Source organism: Littorina saxatilis, linkage group LG8, assembly GCF_037325665.1.
Source record: "Littorina saxatilis isolate snail1 linkage group LG8, US_GU_Lsax_2.0, whole genome shotgun sequence".
In the NCBI taxonomy this organism is placed as follows: domain Eukaryota; kingdom Metazoa; phylum Mollusca; class Gastropoda; order Littorinimorpha; family Littorinidae; genus Littorina; species Littorina saxatilis.
The window spans coordinates 27227715-27248814 of NC_090252.1; the positions used below are offsets into that span (position 1 = coordinate 27227715).

The 21100-nt window shown below is 43.8% G+C and overlaps 1 protein-coding gene across 8 annotated transcripts in view; it reads right to left on the reverse strand.

Moving 5' to 3' along the window:
• Positions 1-14669, reverse strand: part of LOC138973187 (neural cell adhesion molecule 2-like) — a 65243-nt gene extending 50574 nt beyond the window's left edge. For all 8 annotated transcript variants that reach the window (XM_070345886.1, XM_070345884.1, XM_070345885.1 and 5 more), the window contains exons 1-9: positions 14469-14669; positions 13239-13375; positions 12464-12601; positions 11113-11274; positions 9627-9745; positions 8543-8687; positions 5173-5333; positions 4024-4198; positions 2037-2239 (exon numbers count right to left, since the gene is read on the reverse strand). In XM_070345886.1, coding sequence (XP_070201987.1) covers positions 2037-2239; positions 4024-4198; positions 5173-5333; positions 8543-8687; positions 9627-9745; positions 11113-11274; positions 12464-12601; positions 13239-13375; positions 14469-14596 — 1368 coding nt within the window. In that variant the 5' untranslated portion in view covers positions 14597-14669. The remainder of the gene's footprint in view (positions 1-2036; positions 2240-4023; positions 4199-5172; positions 5334-8542; positions 8688-9626; positions 9746-11112; positions 11275-12463; positions 12602-13238; positions 13376-14468) is intronic.
• Between the last annotated feature and the right edge of the window lie 6431 nt (positions 14670-21100).

A 21100-nucleotide genomic window follows, 5' to 3' on the forward strand; every position in this document is an offset into this window, starting at 1 on the left:
GTGCGTTTAGGTGTTATCAGTCATCAATCAATCAATATGAGGCTTATATCGCGCGTATTCCGTGGGTACAGTTCTAAGCGCAGGGATTTTAAAAAAAAATCGCGCACAAATTCAAGGCGCAGGGATTTATTTATGCCGTGTGAGATGGAATTTTTTACACAATACATCACGCATTCACATCGGCCAGCAGATCGCAGCCATTTTGGCGCATATCCTACTTTTCACTGTGTTAACACGGGGGTGGGAGATGGATACCGTCTCTGGGTCTGCACATAAGGTTGACCTGTGTCCATCCCGGCCCGGATTCGAACCAGCGACCTTTCGATCACAAGTCCAGTGCTCTACCACCTGAGCTACCCGCAGACCTGTTTACCCTAAACCCGAGGCAAGAGTACTTTCCCAAAAAGTTGAGTGTATTTTTCATAAAGTTGGTGTACTTTGCAAGCAAAGCCATATATGGGCTAGGGAAAATGTACGCGTGGGTGCAAACGTGTTTGTGTAAGAATAGCATGTCTTGTGAACACCTTCAGAATTTAACTCCTTCCAATACAACAGGAATAAAACAATTTTATTTACCTGTCAGTTTATAGCATTATCATACTAACCAGTGTCTTCCCAAACAGATTGATAATGAAAAGATGAAGTTCGTGAAATAACATCTGCGGTTGACAGTGGCAAGTTCATTTTTACAATTATCTCAGAAAACATTGCTTCAGCGCGGACTACAGCCTTTTCTTCTGGCAGGATTTGCTTTGCGGGAATGAACTTCATAATTCCTTGGCAGCAACCTTGTGCAGGGAAGTTTTGGAACTGCAGTGTCGTTCGATGTCATATTTCCCAGCATGGGCAACGGAGAAATCTGATTTACAATACTTGCAGTGTGCATGACTTTTTCCCATAGTAGACTCCTGGCTCTTTCTTATATTTCTCCAAGAAAATCTACTGCTTCCGCTGTTTAAACTTGGTACAGTCATCCAAAACTGGCACATTTTTCCGCTTCATTTTGCCACGATTGTCCAGACGGTCGCACGTGCCAACAACTGAACAAGGTTTCCACAGCTGAAGACTCGCTGTCATGGTTATCTCCCTTCGACAGAAACCGGTATCAGTTGTACCATTCCGTAATCAGCACACCAACAACGAAAAACGTATTCTAGACTTTTTCTTAGGCGTATTTTTGTGCGCGTGTCGCGTATTTGCTTACCTACAGACCTGTTTACCCCCATAAGTGTTTTGGACTAATGCTCAGCCCCAAAAATAGTAATCCTGGCACAAAAATAGTAATCATCCAGCATTCGTCGCCAATTACAACGCACATGACAATTACCTGTGTCTGCGAAATGCAATCATGCACATATATCCATCATTCACAAACAAAACACATCAGTCAGTTTTTGTAGTCATCCTAATTTCAACGAAGATCACATCAAAAGCACATGCATCACTGATTCTTTTTCTTTTGCTCGTAGTAGGCCTTTTTCAGTGTGTCAACCGCTTCTCTACTGCTTGCCGAATGAGTGAGGGCGAGACTTCACCACTAGAATAAGGCTCTCCAGCGTCTTATCAGACAGACATGATCTCTGGTCAGTCCTGTGCTTTTTCACCCCATTTTGCCATTGAAAAAACAATGCCAAACATGTGAATTGATTAAAAAAAAAAAAAAAAATTTTTATTTTTTTTACATTTTTTTTATTTATGAAAATCGTAGTCTTGACACGGATAGCGGAATGGCGTATTTTTTGCAGAAAATCGTAATAAATTACGCCAAAATCGTAAGGGTAAACAGGTCTGTACCGATAATAATTTGGCGTACAAAATACGCCCAAATCGTACTGGTAAACAGGTCTGTACCCGTGCTCCTCTGAGTCTAAGGTTAAAAAAAAAAATACAAAAAAAACACCTTTTTTTTTTGGGGGGGGGGGGGGTTAAAAAAAAATTAAAAAATAAAAAAAAAATCTTCCTGGAACGGAAATCCGTCAGGGACGGAAGAAATCCCACCCCTGCAATTTGTGCCAGGAAATCAGCCAGCCACTTACAATGAGGTAACTGATGGCCCTGGTGGGAAGACCGCTGTTGCCATTGGTGATGATGTAGTCATTGATAGCAGCCAGGTTCTGCCCCTCTTTGTGCCATTCAATGACGGGCTCAGGGTTTCCGTTGGCGATACAAGTCAGGTTGGTTTTGCTGCCCACCCAGCCCCAGAACTGGGTGGTTGCCTGGTTGTCAAAGTTAGGCTTGACTGCACACACAAGTGTTACAATACCATTTAATCATCATCATAATAACAATAATAATTAAGTGGAAGTGCAATGCCAAGGCACTGCATACCCCCAGCAAAGGACAAATCCCCTCTCTCTCTCTCTCTCTCTCTCTCTCACACCCCAAGTCACACACACACACACAAACAAATCTCTACTACACAAAACACACTCATACGCACATAGACAGACGGACACACGCCCTTGCAAACACACACATAGCACACACTCATAAGCACATATATAGGTTTGTGAATTACAGCGATTATATGCTTATATTGTATTCAAAACTTCTTCGTGGTCTATTCACTTTGCAATATTATTTATTACCTAAAAATTATGATACAGTATTTAAGGCAATGTGAGGCACTAAATATACCAAAATTTAACTTGGAAAATACATGGAGTAACTTAGTTTTCTGGGTAGTTATTGAAGTGACAATTAAAAAGAAATGAAAAATTTGAGAAAACTAAAGGACATAGACTGCTCTGGAAACTGGCATAAACAGCGCCATATTGGATTTCTAGGAAACGGTTTTACAGCAACATCATACATCAGAAATGCTTAATATTCGGCACAAAGATACACATGACTTTCATCTACAATCATATAGAACGGTTTTTTGACAAAAGACTATAGTTGAATTTGTATTTATTTTTGAAATAAAGATTATGAATATGCCGTTAGAAATTCATTAATCCTCATTACAAAATTAATATAAATTCAACTGTAGTCTTTAGTAAAAAAAAATCGTTCTGTATGATTGTAGATAAAAGTCATGTGTATCTTTGACTCGGACTCAGACTCAAGAGTTGACTGTCCTTATAAAAACAAGGAAAATTGCCATGCAGTGTCAGGCGATCACAGACATAAAATACATCACATTTATTAAAAATTAAAGATTGCACTTAAAACTAATAACACTAAGCCGTATCACATTTACTAAGAATTTAGAGTTGAACTAAAACACATCTAAAATCCTAAGCAGTCTCTCACGGCACACACACACATACCCATACACACACTCTCTCTCTCTATCTTAGTTTAACTTATAACCAATAAAATATCCTCAGATTAAGTGTGTATTTTTACACACCAGCATGATATAAAAGTTCATGAATAAATAACGCATGAGCGTGTATCAAGACCAAGAGCATCCTTCCAACTTGCACGCACATGCACACACACCCACACACACACAGTCACAATCACACAGATATGTATTTCTGATGTATGATGTTGCTGTAAAACCGTTTCCTAGAAATCCAATATGGCGGCTGTTCCATAGCAACGGCAATCTGTGTCCATTAATATTTACAATTGTTTTATTCATTTTTATAAGTCACTTCAATAACTACCAAGAAAACTAGGTTATTCCATGTATTCTCGAAGTTTAATTATAGTGCTGCACATTGCCTTAAACACAAAACCATCTGAATTCTTGCATGATAAGAAGCATGATGAAATTAGAACTGTAGAGTCCTCGTTTCCCTCGAAAATAATACTTCAAGCTGTTACACTTTAAACTTTCAAAGTCAAAAACATAGGTTGGGTGTACATGTACCAAAATCGTCATTATACTTTTGAAACTGGTAGACATGACAAAGTCAACTTAATTCTCTCCTGTGCTGGTGCTATATTCTCTTTACTCTCACCCCCCCCCCCCCCCCCCCCCCAGGAATGTACACATCACACTATTTCCCTCGCTCGCACATCCCCCCCCCCCCCACACACACACCCAGAAGACAGTCAACAGCAACCTACACATAACGTCAATCTTGAAGGTCTTGTCTACGGTAACAGCGGTGGTGGACGCAGTGCACACATATTCTCCAGCGTGTTTAGGTTTGAGTGTGGGGATGACGAGGTAGAGAGTCTTGCTGTACACTCGGGTCTGTGCGTCCTGTTCAGAGTTGCCTTCTTGCTCCTCTACGTACACCTGAAACATGACGCGTACAACTGATGACCGAGTAACAATCAATCACATGACAGGTGTTGGTGTACACTCGGGTCTGTGCGTCCTGTTCAGAGTTGCCTTCTTGCTCCTCCACATACACCTGAAACATGACGCGTACATCCTGGTATATGAGTAACAATCTATCATAGGACAGGTGTTGGTGTACACTCGGGTCTGCGAGTCCTGTTTCGGGCTGCCATCCTGCTCCTCTACGTACACCTGAAACATGGCAAAGTGGTTAGAACCCTGGGCTGTGTTTTCAAACTATTTGTCAGGGAAGAAGAGAATGCTGTCAAGCATCCCCCACTTGGAGCCACTGTGAAACCATGCCCCGAATTAATCTAGTTTGAACTAGTATTCATCTAGATATCTCTACACACACACACGCACGCACACGCCGCATTCACCCACACACTTTTCAACTTTTGCCAGTGCCAAAGATACAAAATATCCCTCTAATTTATCAACATCATAATTTGACTTTGACTGCCAACAGAACATCCTGGTATATGATGTTCTTATACCTCACATAACTTTCCCACAAACTTCACAGTTGCCATGCCAGTGCATACTGATTACATAATCTATGATAAAACGCCCTTTGAATTCTGATATTCACAAGTAGCCTGGAGCACAGCTGCTTGATAATAGTATAGGGGAAACAAGGAAGTGTGTTCCTGTACAAAGCAGGCACAATTAACTCCACCAGTCATCTCCCCCCCCCCCCCCCCCTCCCCTCCTCCCCCCCCCCCCCCCTTTCTCTCTCTTTGTCCTTCAGTTACTTTCTTTTAACATTTCATTTCTTAACATGTCCAGCATTCCCTGTACTTGTCGCGTGTATGCAAATATACCTTTGTTTTGACACTCGCTTTCTCTTAAGACCTGAGTTTTTGAAATATCATTTTAGGTCAAGTGCCATAGCCTTGTACTTATGTGAGATAGAAGTGACTGCTTACATCGTCATTGGTGCCTACAGAGTAGATGATCTCGGAGCCTTTCTTCTGCCAAGTGAGTGCAGGGGCAGGGTCGCCGGTGGCGCGGCACTGGAGGCGCACCTCCTTGCCCTCCTGTTCCGTCTTCTTGGTTTGATCGTCAGGCGTCTCAATCACAGGAGGAACTGCAACACAAATGTATCATCAGTGTGTGCCCTAGAGTCCTCATGGAGACCCTTTTGCAGCCCTGGGAAGCAAAGGCCGTGTATGTGTGTGTGTGACTATTTTGCTGAATTTATTTCACACGTAACACCTATTTCAATCTGTGAAGCTCATTCAGCCAAACCTTCCCACTGTGAAGCTTATTCAGCCAAACCTTCCCACTGTGAAGCTCATTCAGCCAAACCTTCCCACTGTGAAGCTCATTCAGCCAAACCTTCCCACTGTGAAGCTCATTCAGCCAAACCTTCCCACTGTGAACCTCATTCAGCCAAACCTTCCCACTGTGAACCTCATTCAGCCAAACCTTCCCACTGTGAACCTCATTCAGCCAAACCTTCCCACTGTGAACCTCATTCAGCCAAACCTTCCCACTGTGAACCTCATTCAGCCAAACCTTCCCACTGTGAACCTCATTCAACCAAACCTTCCCACTGTGAAGCTCATTCAGCCAAAACTTCCAACTGTAAAGCTCATTCAGCCAAAACTTCCAACTGTGAAGCTCATTCAGCCAAACCTTCCCACTGTGAAGCTCATTCAGCCAAACCTTCCCACTGTGAAGCTCATTCAGCCAAACCTTCCCACTGTGAAGCTCATTCAGCCAAACCTTCCCACTGTGAAGCTCATTCAGCCAAACCTTCCCACTGTGAAGCTCATTCAGTCAAACCTTCCCACTGTGAAGCTCATTCAGCCAAACCTTCCCACTGTGTACCTCATTCAGCCAAACCTTCCCACTGTGAACCTCATTCAGCCAAACCTTCCCACTGTGAACCTCATTCAGCCAAACCTTCCCACTGTGAACCTCATTCAGCCAAACCTTCCCACTGTGAACCTCATTCAACCAAACCTTCCCACTGTGAACCTCATTCAGCCAAACCTTCCCACTGTGAACCTCATTCAGCCAAACCTTCCCACTGTGAACCTCATTCAGCCAAACCTTCCCACTGTGAACCTCATTCAGCCAAACCTTCCCACTGTGAACCTCATTCAGCCAAACCTTCCCACTGTGAACCTCATTCAGCCAAACCTTCCCACTGTGCACCTCATTCAGCCAAACCTTCCAAATGTGAACCTCATTCAGCCAAACCTTCCCACTGTGAACCTCATTCAGCCAAACCTTCCCACTGTGAACCTCATTCAGCCAAACCTTCCCACTGTGAAGCTCATTCAGCCAAACCTTCCCACTGTGAACCTCATTCAGCCAAACCTTCCCTCGGTGAACCTCATTCAGCCAAACCTTCCCACTGTGAATCTCATTCAGCCAAACCTTCCCACTGTGAACCTCATTCAACCAAACCTTCCCACTGTGAAGCTCATTCAGCCAAACCTTCCCACTGTCAACCTCATTCAACCAAACCTTCCCACTGTGAAGCTCATTCAGCCAAACCTTCCAACTGTGAAGCTCATTCAGCCAAACCTTCCCACTGTGAACCTCATTCAGCCAAACCTTCCCACTGTGCACCTCATTCAGCCAAACCTTCCCACTGTGAACCTCATTCAGCCAAACCTTCCCACTGTGAACCTCATTTAGCCAAACCTTCCCACTGTGAACCTCATTCAGCCAAACCTTCCCACTGTGAACCTCATTAAGCCAAACCTTCCCACTGTGCACCTCATTCAGCCAACCCTTCCCACTGTGAACCTCATTCAGCCAAACCTTCCCACTGTGAACCTCATTCAGCCAAACCTTCCCACTGTGAACCTCATTCAGCCAAACCTTCCCACTGTGAACCTCATTCAGCCAAACCTTCCCACTGTGAACCTCATTCAGCCAAACCTTCCCACTGTGAACCTCATTCAGCCAAACCTTCCCACTGTGAACCTCATTAAGCCAAACCTTCCCACTGTGCACCTCATTCAGCCAACCCTTCCCACTGTGAACCTCATTCAGCCAAACCTTCCCACTGTGAACCTCATTCAGCCAAACCTTCCCACTGTGAACCTCATTCAGCCAAACCTTCCCACTGTGAACCTCATTCAGCCAAACCTTCCCACTGTGCACAGAAAGCAGCCTGGCTGTTGGTGTTGGTACGAGTCCAAGTGAAAGTGTGTTCTCACCCTATGTCAACACCTGGCCACATCTGTGCTGGTTTACAAATCACTTACATGGGACAGAAGGTATCAGTAAAGAGCTGTTTGAGTTAACATGTAAATGTTGCAGTCTTCCAGGTTCAGATTATTTCCATACCTCCACAACTTTCCATGCATAATGTACACACATACATCTTCCAAATGACAAACACAGCAATCCTAAGTACATGAATGCATGCACATGCACACGGGCACACCTAACGGCTGAAGACAGAGTGAATAATAGAGAGTGAAACAAGTCGCGTAAGGCGAAATTAGTATATTTAGTCAAGCTGTGGAACTCACAGAATGAAACTGAACGCACTGCATTTTTTCACAATGACCGTAGTCCGCCGCTCGTGCAAAACGCAGGGAAACTGATGAGCCTGTTTAGCGCGGTAGTGGTTTCACTATGCTGCATAGCATGCTTTTCTGTACCTCTCTTCATTTTAACTTTCTGAGCGTGTTTTTAGTCCAAACATATCATATCTATATGTTTCTGGAATCAGGAACCGACAAGGAATAAGATGAAATTGTTTTTAAATCGATTTCAGAAATTTTATTTTTATCATAATTTTTATATTTTTAATTTTCAGAGCTTGTTTTTAATCTGAATATAACATATTTATATGTATTTGGAATCAGAAAGTGATGAAGAATAAGATGAACATAAAGTTGGATCGTTTTATAAAAAAAAAATTAATTACAATTTTCAGATATTTAATGACCAAAGTCATTAATTAATTTTTAAGTCACCAAGCTGAAATGCAATACCAAAGTCCGGCCTTCGTCGAAGATTGCTTTACAAAAATTTCAATCAATTTGATTAAAAAATGAGGGTGAGACAGTGGCCAGTGCCGCCTCAACTTTTACAAAAAGCCGGATATCAAAGACATTTATCCAAAAAATGAAAAAAGCATCTGGGGATATCATACCCAGGAACTCTCATGTAAAATTTCATAAAGATCGGTTCAGTAGTTTACTCTGAATCGTTTTACACACACACACACACACATACACCACGACCCTCGTCTCGATTCCCCCTCTATGTTAAAACATTTAGTCAAAACTTGACTAAATGTAAAAAAGCAGACAAGGCTCGTACTTTTGACGTCCAGAGTGACGTCGCTCGTGTCCGAGCCGCCCTTGTTGGTGGCCTCACACTGGTAGAGGCCCTCGTCTGTTCGGTTCACCTTCTCGATGATGTAGTTGCCGTCTGTGTTGGGCTGCTCCAGCAGATCCTGGTTATTCTGTCATCACAATGCAAATAAGCTGGTAAGCCACCACACACTTTCACATGGGACAATGATTCTCTTCACTCTAAATTATCTTATCAAAATAACCACAATCCTGCCACTATAATACACAGGATCCTGCCGATTCTTATTCTACTTTCATGATTCAGCATCCTGTCATCTGCACATGTGAAATATGTGCTGCAAAACAATATGATCAACCTAGCAAACTAACAAGCCTGGTCAAGGAGCAACATTCCTCAATGTGTAATTAAGTAGTGTTAATGAAGCTATCATTAACAACAATGCCTGAAAAATCAGCATATTAAAATATTCATAATGGTCTGATCCCCCCACAATGATTTCCAGAGAACAAATACAAAAATAAATCAAAAACTTGTGAGGTAAAAGGGAACCTAAAAGTAGCAGGTGAATGAGCTACACCCGACTGCTACACCCGACTGCTACACCCGACTGCTACACCCGACTGCTACACCCGACTGCTACACCCGACTGCTACTTGACCCGACTGGTACTTGACCCGACTGGTACTTGACCCGACTGGTACTTGACCCGACTGGTACTTGACCCGACTGCTACACCCGACTGCTACACCCGACTGCTACACCCGACTGCTACACCCGACTGCTGCACCCGACTGCTGCACCCGACTGCTGCACCCGACTGCTGCACCCGACTGCTGCACCCGACTGCTACACCCGACTGCTACACCCGACTGCTGCACCCGACTGCTGCACCCGACTGCTGCACCCGACTGCTGCACCCGACTGCTGCACCCGACTGCTGCACCCGACTGCTACACCCGACTGCTACACCCGACTGCTACACCCGACTGCTACACCCGACTGCTACACCCGACTGCTACACCCGACTGCTACACCCGACTGCTACACCCGACTGCTACATCCGACTGGCACGAATGTTTGAGTGTACCTTTCTGAACATGTAGGTAGGACGTGGGGTGCCGCTAGCCTCGCAGGACATGACCAGCCTGTCTCCTTCCTTCGGCACCACAGGGTTGAAGGTGATAGGTTTGATCATCTTGGGCGGCACTGAAAACAAACAAGACACATAACACATCAACACTGTACATACTCAACTCAAAAGACCGAGTAGCTTGGTCAATGATAGGTTCGATACTCTTGGGCGGCACTAAATCCAAGCCAACCACCATCATTCAAACTGTACATACACAACTCAGAGGACTGACAAGCACACCAGTGTCACATTGTTGTTCCCAGACCTCATGCTTCATTCAATGATGCATACATTTCACATTATACATTTTGTATTTGATGTTTTTGTCTCACCCCTGACCAGTTGACAGTCCGATAGTGTTGACATGTAGGACGTCTTCTGAACATCACATTTTCAACAGACAAAGCCGGGACATTTGGACATAATTTCAACTCAGGTCTAATTGACCTTTTGTCCTCTGCGGCTGGGAACAACACAGTTGTCAAACATCCTCCTGCCTTCTCCTCCGTTGTAAGATCCAACATGAACTTCTCACCAACCAGTCTTACAGCGGTACCTGTGATGAAAGGACAGCCTGGGGACCCGCTCAAAGTGTCTCTACATTGCAGGTGGCCTTTCACTACAGGTATGTTCAGGTCAAGATACTAGACAAAGGGACAAGAAAAGTCATCTTATTGGAGAGGCATCACAGAGCAGGTATCACAGTGCCGTAATTTTGGGACTATAAGGCGCTTCGTTGTAAAAGGCGCAACCCCCACTTTAAGTTTTAAATGAGAAAAGTCCAAACAATAGGCGCTTTCCGTGTATTGGCCACAAGTCAAAGGAAGTGTACAGAGTGGAAATACGTTTTCTATCCGATGTGCGGTGAGATCAAAGAGTCTGCATTCTCAGAGCTGTTTGGCCTGGTGACCTCATGTCAATGACCATATTTTCAGCTGAGCCCGGCTGCCTGCCCTAGTTTGCAGAGACTGACCTTCTGACTGAGTTTTAACTATGACCTTTGATAGACAAGAGGAAACTTTATCCGTTCATAGAATCAGAAACATGCTTATCACCGTTCCCTTTCTTTGTGTAGCAATGTAGGTACATCTGTACTCTTCTGTAGCCATACACAAGGCGAAACCGGTCAATAGGGCGCAGGGGTAAACGTTGAGGGAAAAAAGTTGCGTCTTATAGTCTTGAAAGTACGGTACTCACAATCCAACTAAGCACAGAATCAGAACATTTACCTGGTTTTGTCTCCTTGAAATGCCACATTCATTAACTTCTTTTTTGTTGTTGATTGTTTCATTACCGCTTTCGGATTTCAACACCTCTATCTATATTTTTGGATGGATTACTGTACCCCTGTGGCCATTGGCTCGTATACACAGCAGGGACGAGGGGGTGGGGGTGAGAGAAGTGATCCTCCATGTCTACACATGCAGAGTGAAGCACTCACCTGTGACAACGACCTGAATGAAGTTGGCCAAGGTCTTTCCGACGCTCATCATGTCGATGTTGCAGATGTACTTGCCCCCGTCGTCCAGCTGGATGTCCTTGATCTCCAGATAGTCTCCCTCCTGGCCGGCTCCATTCTCGTAACCCACACGGTACTTGTCATCTGGCACACAATCACACTCTTTCTACTTCTCATCTTCCTCGGCTTAACGTTAAAGGTACATTCCTTCTGGTGACAACAGTTGGGCTCACCATCTCACATCTCGCCAGGCGGTCACGTGTGGTAAGACTCGCCCTCCTCCACTTGATCACATACACACAGTCAACAGCCTGGTACTCTCTGTGCTCAGTGGGAAGTGTTTGTTGGAATTGATTGCGTCAAGGCCACTAGCGGATATTTTGGTTAATAATTAATTAAAAACAAACAAACAAGAAGTCGTCACAGCAAGCAGTCAGGGTGTTGATTTTGGGTATGTGTCCAAGTGGCGGGAAGTTAAAAGCCTGGTCAATGTCAAATAAAGTGTTTTTTTATGAGAACAAGACGCCTTTAAAGAACAACATTGAAATATGCACCCCCAGTGTATGTCCATAGACCCTCACGTCAGTTGAAATCTCAACAGATCTGTCCATGTTGTTGCCTCGAAGCTGAGGGGGAAAACTCTTAAAAGTTGCTGGGGTCCAGAGGCCCTATACGTGCCTGTGGATTTCTGTGACAATTTCCTGGGAATCAAAATCAAAATTAAGCAACTCTAAAGGCAATTTATGGCAGCTAGAATAAACAATGATACAGAAATGGATGTCGAAGCAGACTCGGAAAGAATTCTTCCTGGATCATTTCTTTTAGGAAAAAAAGTTCTCTGTCCATCAGGAAGAAAAGAAGCTTTCCTCGAGAAATTGGGGAACCGAGAATACTGCTCTACTGTGTGTGTGTATACGTAAAAGGGAAATGACTTTTTGAATTACTCTTTATCCCATATGTAACCCAGTGCTGAAACACAACAATCACCTTTGGAGGCGAAGTCCAATCAAACAGGATTGAGAATCTTAGGGCTAATTTCTTAGCCATATAAAAACTGTTTTGGTTACGCAAAGGAAATCAAGAACATACAGAGAGACAGAAGCTGCCAGACCCCATCACGAACAGAACTCTACAATCCACAGGTGTCTAGCCGGCGAGCTATAAATAGCTTGCACTCAAAGGCCAACAACTCTGCAGCCTGCTGTGAAGGGCGACGGTCACACATACATTACAGAACAATTGTATCTGCAAGATCTAAACTCTGCATTGTTCAGACAACTCCAAGTTGAAGTGAATGAAATTTTGGCAGAAAAAATCCCTGATAAAAACTGACCTGATCGGATAAGCGCCCAATTTTCATGGTACCAAGAGATGTCTTTCTCTAAGTTGGTCTTGGTCATGCGGCACCAAATCTTGGCAACAGAACCCTGGGTAGCATATTGTGTCAAGGGTGATGTCATGTTGATTCCACCTGGCAAAAGAGGAGCACATATAAAATAACTAAAAAGCACAGGAACTTCCACGCTCTAAATGCATACAACATGTGAAACAAGAGTGAGCGTTATGCACACATCTCCTGGTACATGAGAAAGTAACAAGCATTACAATGGAAAAGTGACTTTCAATTGTATCCTCATCTGTGTTATAACAAAGTAGCACGAAAAGTAATGAAGTATTAGAAGGGATGAAGGGGGGGGGGGGGGGGGGGGTATAGAGAAGGTGACCTTAACATCCCTTGTGTGTTGTCCTTGTCTCACACAGGCAGCAAGGGGGAGGAGTAGACACCGCCCTCATAAAGCTGGCCGGAGAGTTGTTGAGATCTCTAACATCTCACTCCACTACGACCAAAATGGTTATGGTGCTACATGTACCTTGTTGTGTCACACACATAACGAGTGCAACTTTCAGTAGTATTTGAGTGGGATGCAGCCCTATTCAGGAGTCCCATCTTCTGCACACACACACACACACACACACACACACACACACACACACACACACACACACACCACTAACAAACACAACACACTCACAAACACAACACACACACACACACACACACACACACACACACACACACACACACACACACACACACAGCAACGTACGGTAGAGTTCCAGCGTGATGCTGCCCTCTTTAGCAACCCTATTAACTACACCTCTGCAGGTGTAGGTTCCAGCATCGTCATCAGTTGGGTTGGGAATACGCAGGACTAACCTTCTCCCAGAATCTGATATGAATTTGCTGCAACAGAAACAAAGTATCGCTGCTTCAACGCCCTGTGGTTTTTCAGCAAATAAACCCTTTGAATTTTGAATGCCATCATCAACAAGAAGAGCAAACGCTCGATCGAGTCACTTTCGCAGTTCTGAATATTATATGAGGCATCAGATGGACAGGAAGAAATTGCTATTCACAACACAATACAGATGTAAATAATTTGATGTAAAGAATAATCCTATAAAGTTTGAATCAAATCCGATGAATAGTTTCAGAGATATGATATTTCAATTTTTTTCCTTCAAGACATACCTGTGACCTTGAAAAAGGTCAAAGGTCACCAAAGCAGACGTCAAAGTGTAGAGGTCACTGGGAGTCACGTTCACATAAAATTTGAGCCCGGTCACTTTTATAGTTTCCGAGAAAAGCCCAACGTTAAGTTGTGTGTTGCCGAACAGAAAAGGCTAGTTATCTCCCTTGTTTTTCTGATAACGTTCGTAAAAGGCTACAGATGTAAATACTTTGATGTAAAGAATAATCCTACAAAGTTTCAATCACATCCGATGAACTTTGTCAAAGATATAAAATGTCTAATTTTTCCTTTGACGCTGACCTGTGACCTTGAAAAAGGTCAAAGGTCAACGAAACCATCGTTAAAGTGTAGAGGTCATTGGAGGTCACGACTAAACAAAATATGAGCCGGATCGCTTTGATAGTTTCCGAGAAAAGTCCAACGTTAAGGTGGTGTCTACGGCCGGCCGGCCGGCTGGCCGGCCGGCCGGAAAGCCGGCCGGCCAGCTGGCCGGCCGGACAGACTAACACTGACCGATTACATAGAGTCACTTTTTCTCAAGTGACTCAAAAAACAAGAAAGTTTGGCATGGAGCATTTCTTAATCAACCAAGCAAAATATAATTCACAAACACATGTAGTACGATTATCAAATGGTTTTTAAAATGGACGGACAAACAAATGATAATCAGACTTCCAAGACAAATGAAGATAGTAGTGATATCTATGTCTTTAACATTGACATTTAATTTGACCTGGTCCTCCTAGCTGTCAGCATAAAACTGACCACAGCCATGGAAACTGAATAAAATGCACAGTTTCTTACCCTCCTGAAGTCACAGTAGCAGTGATCTCTTCGTCTTGATCGTTGAACCATTTGAGATCAGCCTCCGTTGTTGTCAAGTCGGGGGCAGCGCAACTGAAGGTGACGGGCTCACTCCATCCAGCCGTCATTTCATGCACATGAGGGTTTACTACAGGCAAGATTCTCAGTTCTGCTGTCACTTGCGTTGCTGTAACATACACAAAGTTCACATCACGTATTCGCTGCGTGTCGGAACTGGAAGTCCGACACCTGTGTTTAGCGTTGGCCGCGTGTCGGCACTTGAGTTCCGACGGATATCACGAATTTTTAACGGTGTAAACGGTCCTGCTGACCAAGGGAAACAACCCCTGCAATGAACTTCTATCTATCTTCAGTGGAACCATTCACTGTAAACAGTTCCTTCCCTTCAATTGTTGGGATTAATTCGATTTTGTTGACGGTGTGCGACCCACGTGTTTTGACTTTTCCAAGATGGCGGAAAATTCTGCTGACAAGACGTAGTAACTTGAAAAGAGTGCTAGAACTTGTTATTCAGTACGGTTCTGATCTTGACCTAAGTGATGATGATAGTGGAGATGATATTTTAGATTCTGGTGACAAGTTTGTGCCAATGGACGATCATTTGGGTGATGATTCGGGCAATGAAAGTGTCGATCATGGCATTGTGTATGATGAACCCATGACGTAGAAAGTTGTTTGTCTTTTGCTTCAAAGAGGTAGTTTGACTGGATGTGAAGACAACAAAAGGTATGTTCTTTCAAATGTTTCATATATTTTGTAAAAGAGCAAGTTTCAAACGTTGCAAAAATGTAAGGTAGGTAAGGTTATTTTGTGTTGTTGATTTTTATAATTTTTTTTAAAATGGGTCAAAATCGTCCGATTTGAGGGAACACAGGGAAATTTAACAATTTAGACGCGCCTCGATTATGCTTGACACTCACCAGTTCAAGTCTATTTAACAGTAATTTTTGTTTCTGATTCACCAGCAACACTCTGATTCACCAGCAACACTCTTGACATTTGAAACAGTGCATATCAGCTTGATTTTGTGAGAAAAAGTACTGCAACAGTGAGTTACTGGTGTTTCATTCAAGAACAAAAAAGTTTGGGTTTTTTGGCTTCAAATTGGATATTTTGCCTGGATATGAAGACAACAAAAGGTATGTACTTTCAAATGTTTCATATATTTTCTAAAAGAGTAAGTTCCAAACTTTGCAAAAACATAAAGTATGTAAATATCTTGTGTCGTTGATTTTTAATATTTTTTTCAAAATGGCTCTAAATCGCGCACTGGCAGGGAACACAGGGGAAATTTAGACGCGCCTTGAATGAGTTAACAGTTACTGAGTTAGACTGCGGAGGGAGGGAGAGGGAAGAATGAGAGAGGTTACATCAAAACTGACATGACACAAAGACACACTGAAATATGTAAAATCAAACAGACCGAAACGCTTACAACAAAAAAAGCTATTCAAAGATAGTTATCACAACAGCTTTTAAATACCCATTCATGCATTCTCTCTCCCTCACTCTCACACACACACACACACACACACACACACACACACACTCACTCACTCACACACACACACACAGACACACACACACTCACTCACTCACACTCACTCACTCACTCACTCACTCACTCACTCTCACTCACTCACTCACTCACTCTCACTCACTCACTCACTCACTCTCTCTCTCTCTCACACACACACACACACAAACACACAGCTTCTATGCAGCTGTTCAGCTTGACCCATTGTTTTAACATTTCAAAGAAATATATTTTCTGCTTGAACAAAGGGCCAGTGTCAACATTATCTTCCTGGTATTACTCATGATTACCTTCCCTTATCAGTGTTACCCTTCTTCCACCAAATTCTGTTTCCACAGCAAAACCACTGTGCACAAACAATGAGAGTGTTGGGAGTGCACAAACAATGAGTGAGTGTTGTTTTCTCCCTGGTTCTGTTTTCCTAAACTGTCACAAACAATGAGCTAGTGTGAACAACAGTATCTTCCCCCAGCGGCTTTTTATCTTTAACCTCCAAAACAGCCATTTCCCTGACACCAATGAGCTATCAGGAACACCTCAGAAGTGCTGCCCCTGTGCAACAGCAGACTTAGCCCCAACATGAGAGGAGGAAGAGGGTGGAGGAAGAGAAGCAACAGGAAATCCTCTGTCTGTCTTTAAAACAGATTGTCTGGCATGTAAAACAGATTGCAATTTATGTTGTATGGGAAAAATGTGCAGGCTGAAAATTGCCCTGAAAGAGCAAGAAGACGCATGTGAAAGACGTTTTATTACTCTTTTTACATTTAGTCAAGTTTTGATTCTTTGTTGTTCATGGTGCATGGTAAGGGTTTGACTTTGAGGGACAACATCTTGATGTACTGCCATGTCCTTGTTTTCACTACCTATTTTATTCATGTTTTTATTACTTAGTTAGTGGAAGAATCTTTTGTAATGTATGTTTGATGGTGTATGCTTTAAATTAAGCCTTGTGCACTTATGGGATTGGTCACTCTTTTTTTAGAGGGGCTTCCCTTGGTTACCAAGGGGATGCGTACAGCGTTACCAGCACTGAACTAGAGTTAATTGCTATATGTGAGTTGGGTAAGATATGTAATTTAATTCTTGTATAACTGTGTTTTAAATTTTAAATGTGTCAAGCGCAAAGAGCATAATTGTAAAGTTATGATGTTGCGCTATATAAATGCTCATTTATTATTATTATGATGTCATTTATACAGCTCTGTCTCTCTCTCTGTCTCTCTCTCTGTCTCTCTCTCTGTCTCTCTCTCTGTTTGAGTGTGTATGTCACTAGTGCATACAATTTCCACATCTCTTGTGTCAAACGAACATTAATCCTACCACTGATAAGCTTCTTCCCAATTTTAAAACAATAACACACCAACAAATTCTGAAACAGTTATCTGACATAACAGAAGAAGGAGGAGGAGGAAAAGGGAGGAAAAGGGAGGAAAGGGAAAATGAGAGCAAGAAAAGTGTTTGTCTAGCAATTGGCACGGCTGTCTGACTGCTGTGCCCGTGTCACAGTGTTTGTCAACATGGCCGCCCGCTGGGCGGATTTCAGTGCGTGTGTCACTGTTCGTCAACACACGGGCGACCCATTAAGAAGTTTCACTCAGCTGCGGCTTCTTCAAACAGGCCTTGGTCTCTCCAAACACGCGCCATCTACTTGATATGTGGTCTTCTTCACTTAGATCTCTTGTATGATGGTACTCTCTTGACCTCTACCGCCTACCTGCTGCAAAGGGTCCTTGACAAACAAGTGTCGCCCCCCCCCCCCCCCCTACAACGCCCTGTCTCCTCTCTCTCTGTTCTCACATTTCAATCTTTAATGTAAATGTTGTATCTTTAACGTATTAGAGAGCCATACGTGTTTACATGCTGTGTAGTTGTTAATGGTAAGACCAGGCTCCGACCTCAACTTGAAACTCTCTCTCTCTTCTCATTATCGGACAGGTCATAGGAAGAATTTCCATTTCATTTTATATGATTCGGTCAGTTATTGAGGTCCGTTTGAAACGTTGTGTATTTCAGCCCCCCTCTCCCCCCGCCTTCCCTCCCCCCCCCCCTTCTCTCTCTCTCTCTCTCTCTCTCTCTCTCTCTCACACCACGCTATGCCCTGTCCATTCCGCCAACGAGACCTCCTGTTCACGTGTTCCTGCTACAGGCAGCAACAGACGAAGGACATTCTAATTGCTGAGATGTAGCTATAGGCACAGTTGCCTAGTTTTTGTTTGACTGTTTCCACTAAGTAACTCGTCCAGCCACTGATTATGCTAACTGCGAAAAAGAAGTAGAACTTTACAGTGTTTACTTCGGTCTGTCCTCAGCAATTCGCCCAACCCCTGACCATACCAATTGCGGAGAAGTCTGAGCACTTTGAGTGTCGCAGCGTTTGCAGCTAATGCGCTACTCGACATGAATATCAACGGCACTTGCCTCCACCATCCTGCTCATGCGTACATGCTGATGGAGTTACTGATCGCAACCTTTTGCTCTCTGCCGCCAGAAGCTGTCGTTTAGTCACTGCCAGGTTCTTGCCAAATACTAACGCAGAAAATGAAAATAAAAAGAGTCCGGCGAACCGTTTCTTCTCCACGCCACGTTGGATCAATACAAGAGAGGGGAAACATCAACTGTGTGTCAGCTCCGGTTAAATAGTTGGAGGAGATCAATACAAATATATACCTCAATGGCCAGAAACACAGACCCCTTTCCCCACAAGTGTAAATTGAAAGGGAGATAAGAAATGGCAGAAGGGAAATGTGCGTGGAGAGTTGGCCGAGGGCTGTATACCCCCCCCCCCCCCCCCTTTCAACCCATCCCTCATCCCACACCATCCCTTCTCACCCCCACCCCCTCCAATCCCCATCCAGCAAGTAGCGCGGTATCGATCGATGTGTCTAGGCTGACCCAGTTTCCAAGGCAATCCCAGGCTTAGCCACTAGCTCAGCCTGTCGTCCTCTCCACCAGAGAGGCGCGATTATCTGACCAAGACAGCAGAATCATGTGTGCAAGACAGACATCATGTGCGATAGACAGGCGCTGATATATACTACCGGCTTCATATGTTCAAGACTGGCTTTTTCCTGCTCCGATCCGGTGTCGGTAAAAACCAGCAAGTCGTCGCACGTACCGCCAGTTTGGGAGGGTAAAAAGAAAAAGAGAAAGGAAAGGGAGACGGTCACAACCAGATCATTCCTTGATAATTCCGTCGTCTTTGAAGCTGAGCGTTAAAAAGTCATGGGTTACACGAATTTTGTCGCAAATGCAAGAAAAGCCGGAGAAGAAAAGGGAGAGAAGAAAACTTCCGCATTCAAATTCGCCTTTCACGTGATGTTGTTGCACTCTCCAGGAAACAGCATGACAGCCATCGCCGTTTCTGGGCCTCTTCTACAGAACAAGAGAAGGAAAAGCCGGGTTCGTCTTGCCCCACGTCGATGGAGTCGCGGAAGACACGTTAATCTGATTGAGGATGAGTGGCGTCTTGGCCAAGCTCCAAGAACAGATACAAGGTAATAGTCACAAGCTGTCAGGAATTCAAACAGAAAGCAGTTGGGAGAGAAACAAATGTACGAGGAAATTGACAATAATAACTGCTTAGACTGCGTCCAACCGTGGGACCTAGTTTTCATGGTTGGCAGAGAGAGAGAGAGTTAAATGCTAAAAATGTTTTGTTTTATATTCTTCCAGCCTGTCCTTGCGTGTATTCAGTGATTATAGTAACGGTACACTGAACAAGCACACACTAACCCCCCCCCTCCAAACACACACACACACACACACACACACACACACACACAGATGAAAACATAGACAACGTATGACGAGGACCGGGGGAGGGGAGGCTGGAAATAAGTGGGGATATATATATTCCTGGCAGAAAGAGTCTTGGCAAGACCAGTCTGCGGACAGAGTGTGGATGTATGTGTTCGAAGCAGGGCTGCGCAATTATATATTTCAAGCTAGGGCAGGGAGGGAGACTTCACCAAAACAACCACTCGAGGGAGTCACGCTGCCATCGATCATGGAGGTCTTCTCTGCCCCTAGTCCCGCCTTTCCTCTCCTCTCGCCCCTTGCCCGCACACATCTACTTCAGGATTAGTGGCCCCTGTGAATAAACAGCGCCAGCATACGTGATGCCGTTCCTGGCATGAGACCGCTCAGGCCGACTGAGAAGGATGAAGCAATCCGGGTCCCAAAACACAAGACGCTAGGATCATAACACTGATGGGTGGTACGCATCGTGACGATGCACTTCATGAGGACTGGAAGACAAACATTCTCCTGATATCCCACTAAGTACCATGGAAAACAAACACACTCCTGATATAACACCAAGTGCTTGAAATAGCAACCAAACAGCGAATATCACTACAAGTATTGGTCTTCGTTATACGAAATTCCTCCTACACAACTAGGAAACGGACATGAAAACCCCACCCATAGCTCGTGGAAGAACAAACACCAGGATGGTGCAGATCCCAGCACTTGAAATAGAAATCAATATAGGTTATCTTGCATATTTTCCCGAGGGTCTATTTTCATGTATTACCGAGCCTTTGGCGAGGTTATACATGAAAATCGACCCGAGGGAAAATATGCAAGATATTCAGGACGAGGTGTGTAAGCTATTCATCCCATTACTCCGACGTTTTCATTAAAAACACTTACTTTTTCCACTAAAACCTTGCCCGTTCCTGTTTTCAGCTTGCCAAAAGCCTCCGCAGTCGAAATTCATGTCAATGAATTCATGCGTAAAGCTAGTTCCCATTTGTTAGCATAATGGACGGCGTCATTCGACTTGTATGTGGATATTCAGTCATTCATATTGCTTATAAAAAGGTCTGCTATCTGCTTTTACATTTTGAAAGTAATTTTAAAATATCCCTGTGTATATTTGACATCGGCTTTCGTTATACTCAATTCGGCATACCGGGTTTATATTTTTACCAGAATTGCGCACGATAATGGCAGAGCAACAAATTCAGTTCGGGCCGTGCTGGTTTGATCGTTGACCCAAGTCAGTTCGCATGCAGTGTTACTGTTTGTCAGTCGGGGATAGAAATGTTGGCTGTCATCGTGCTGTTCTGTT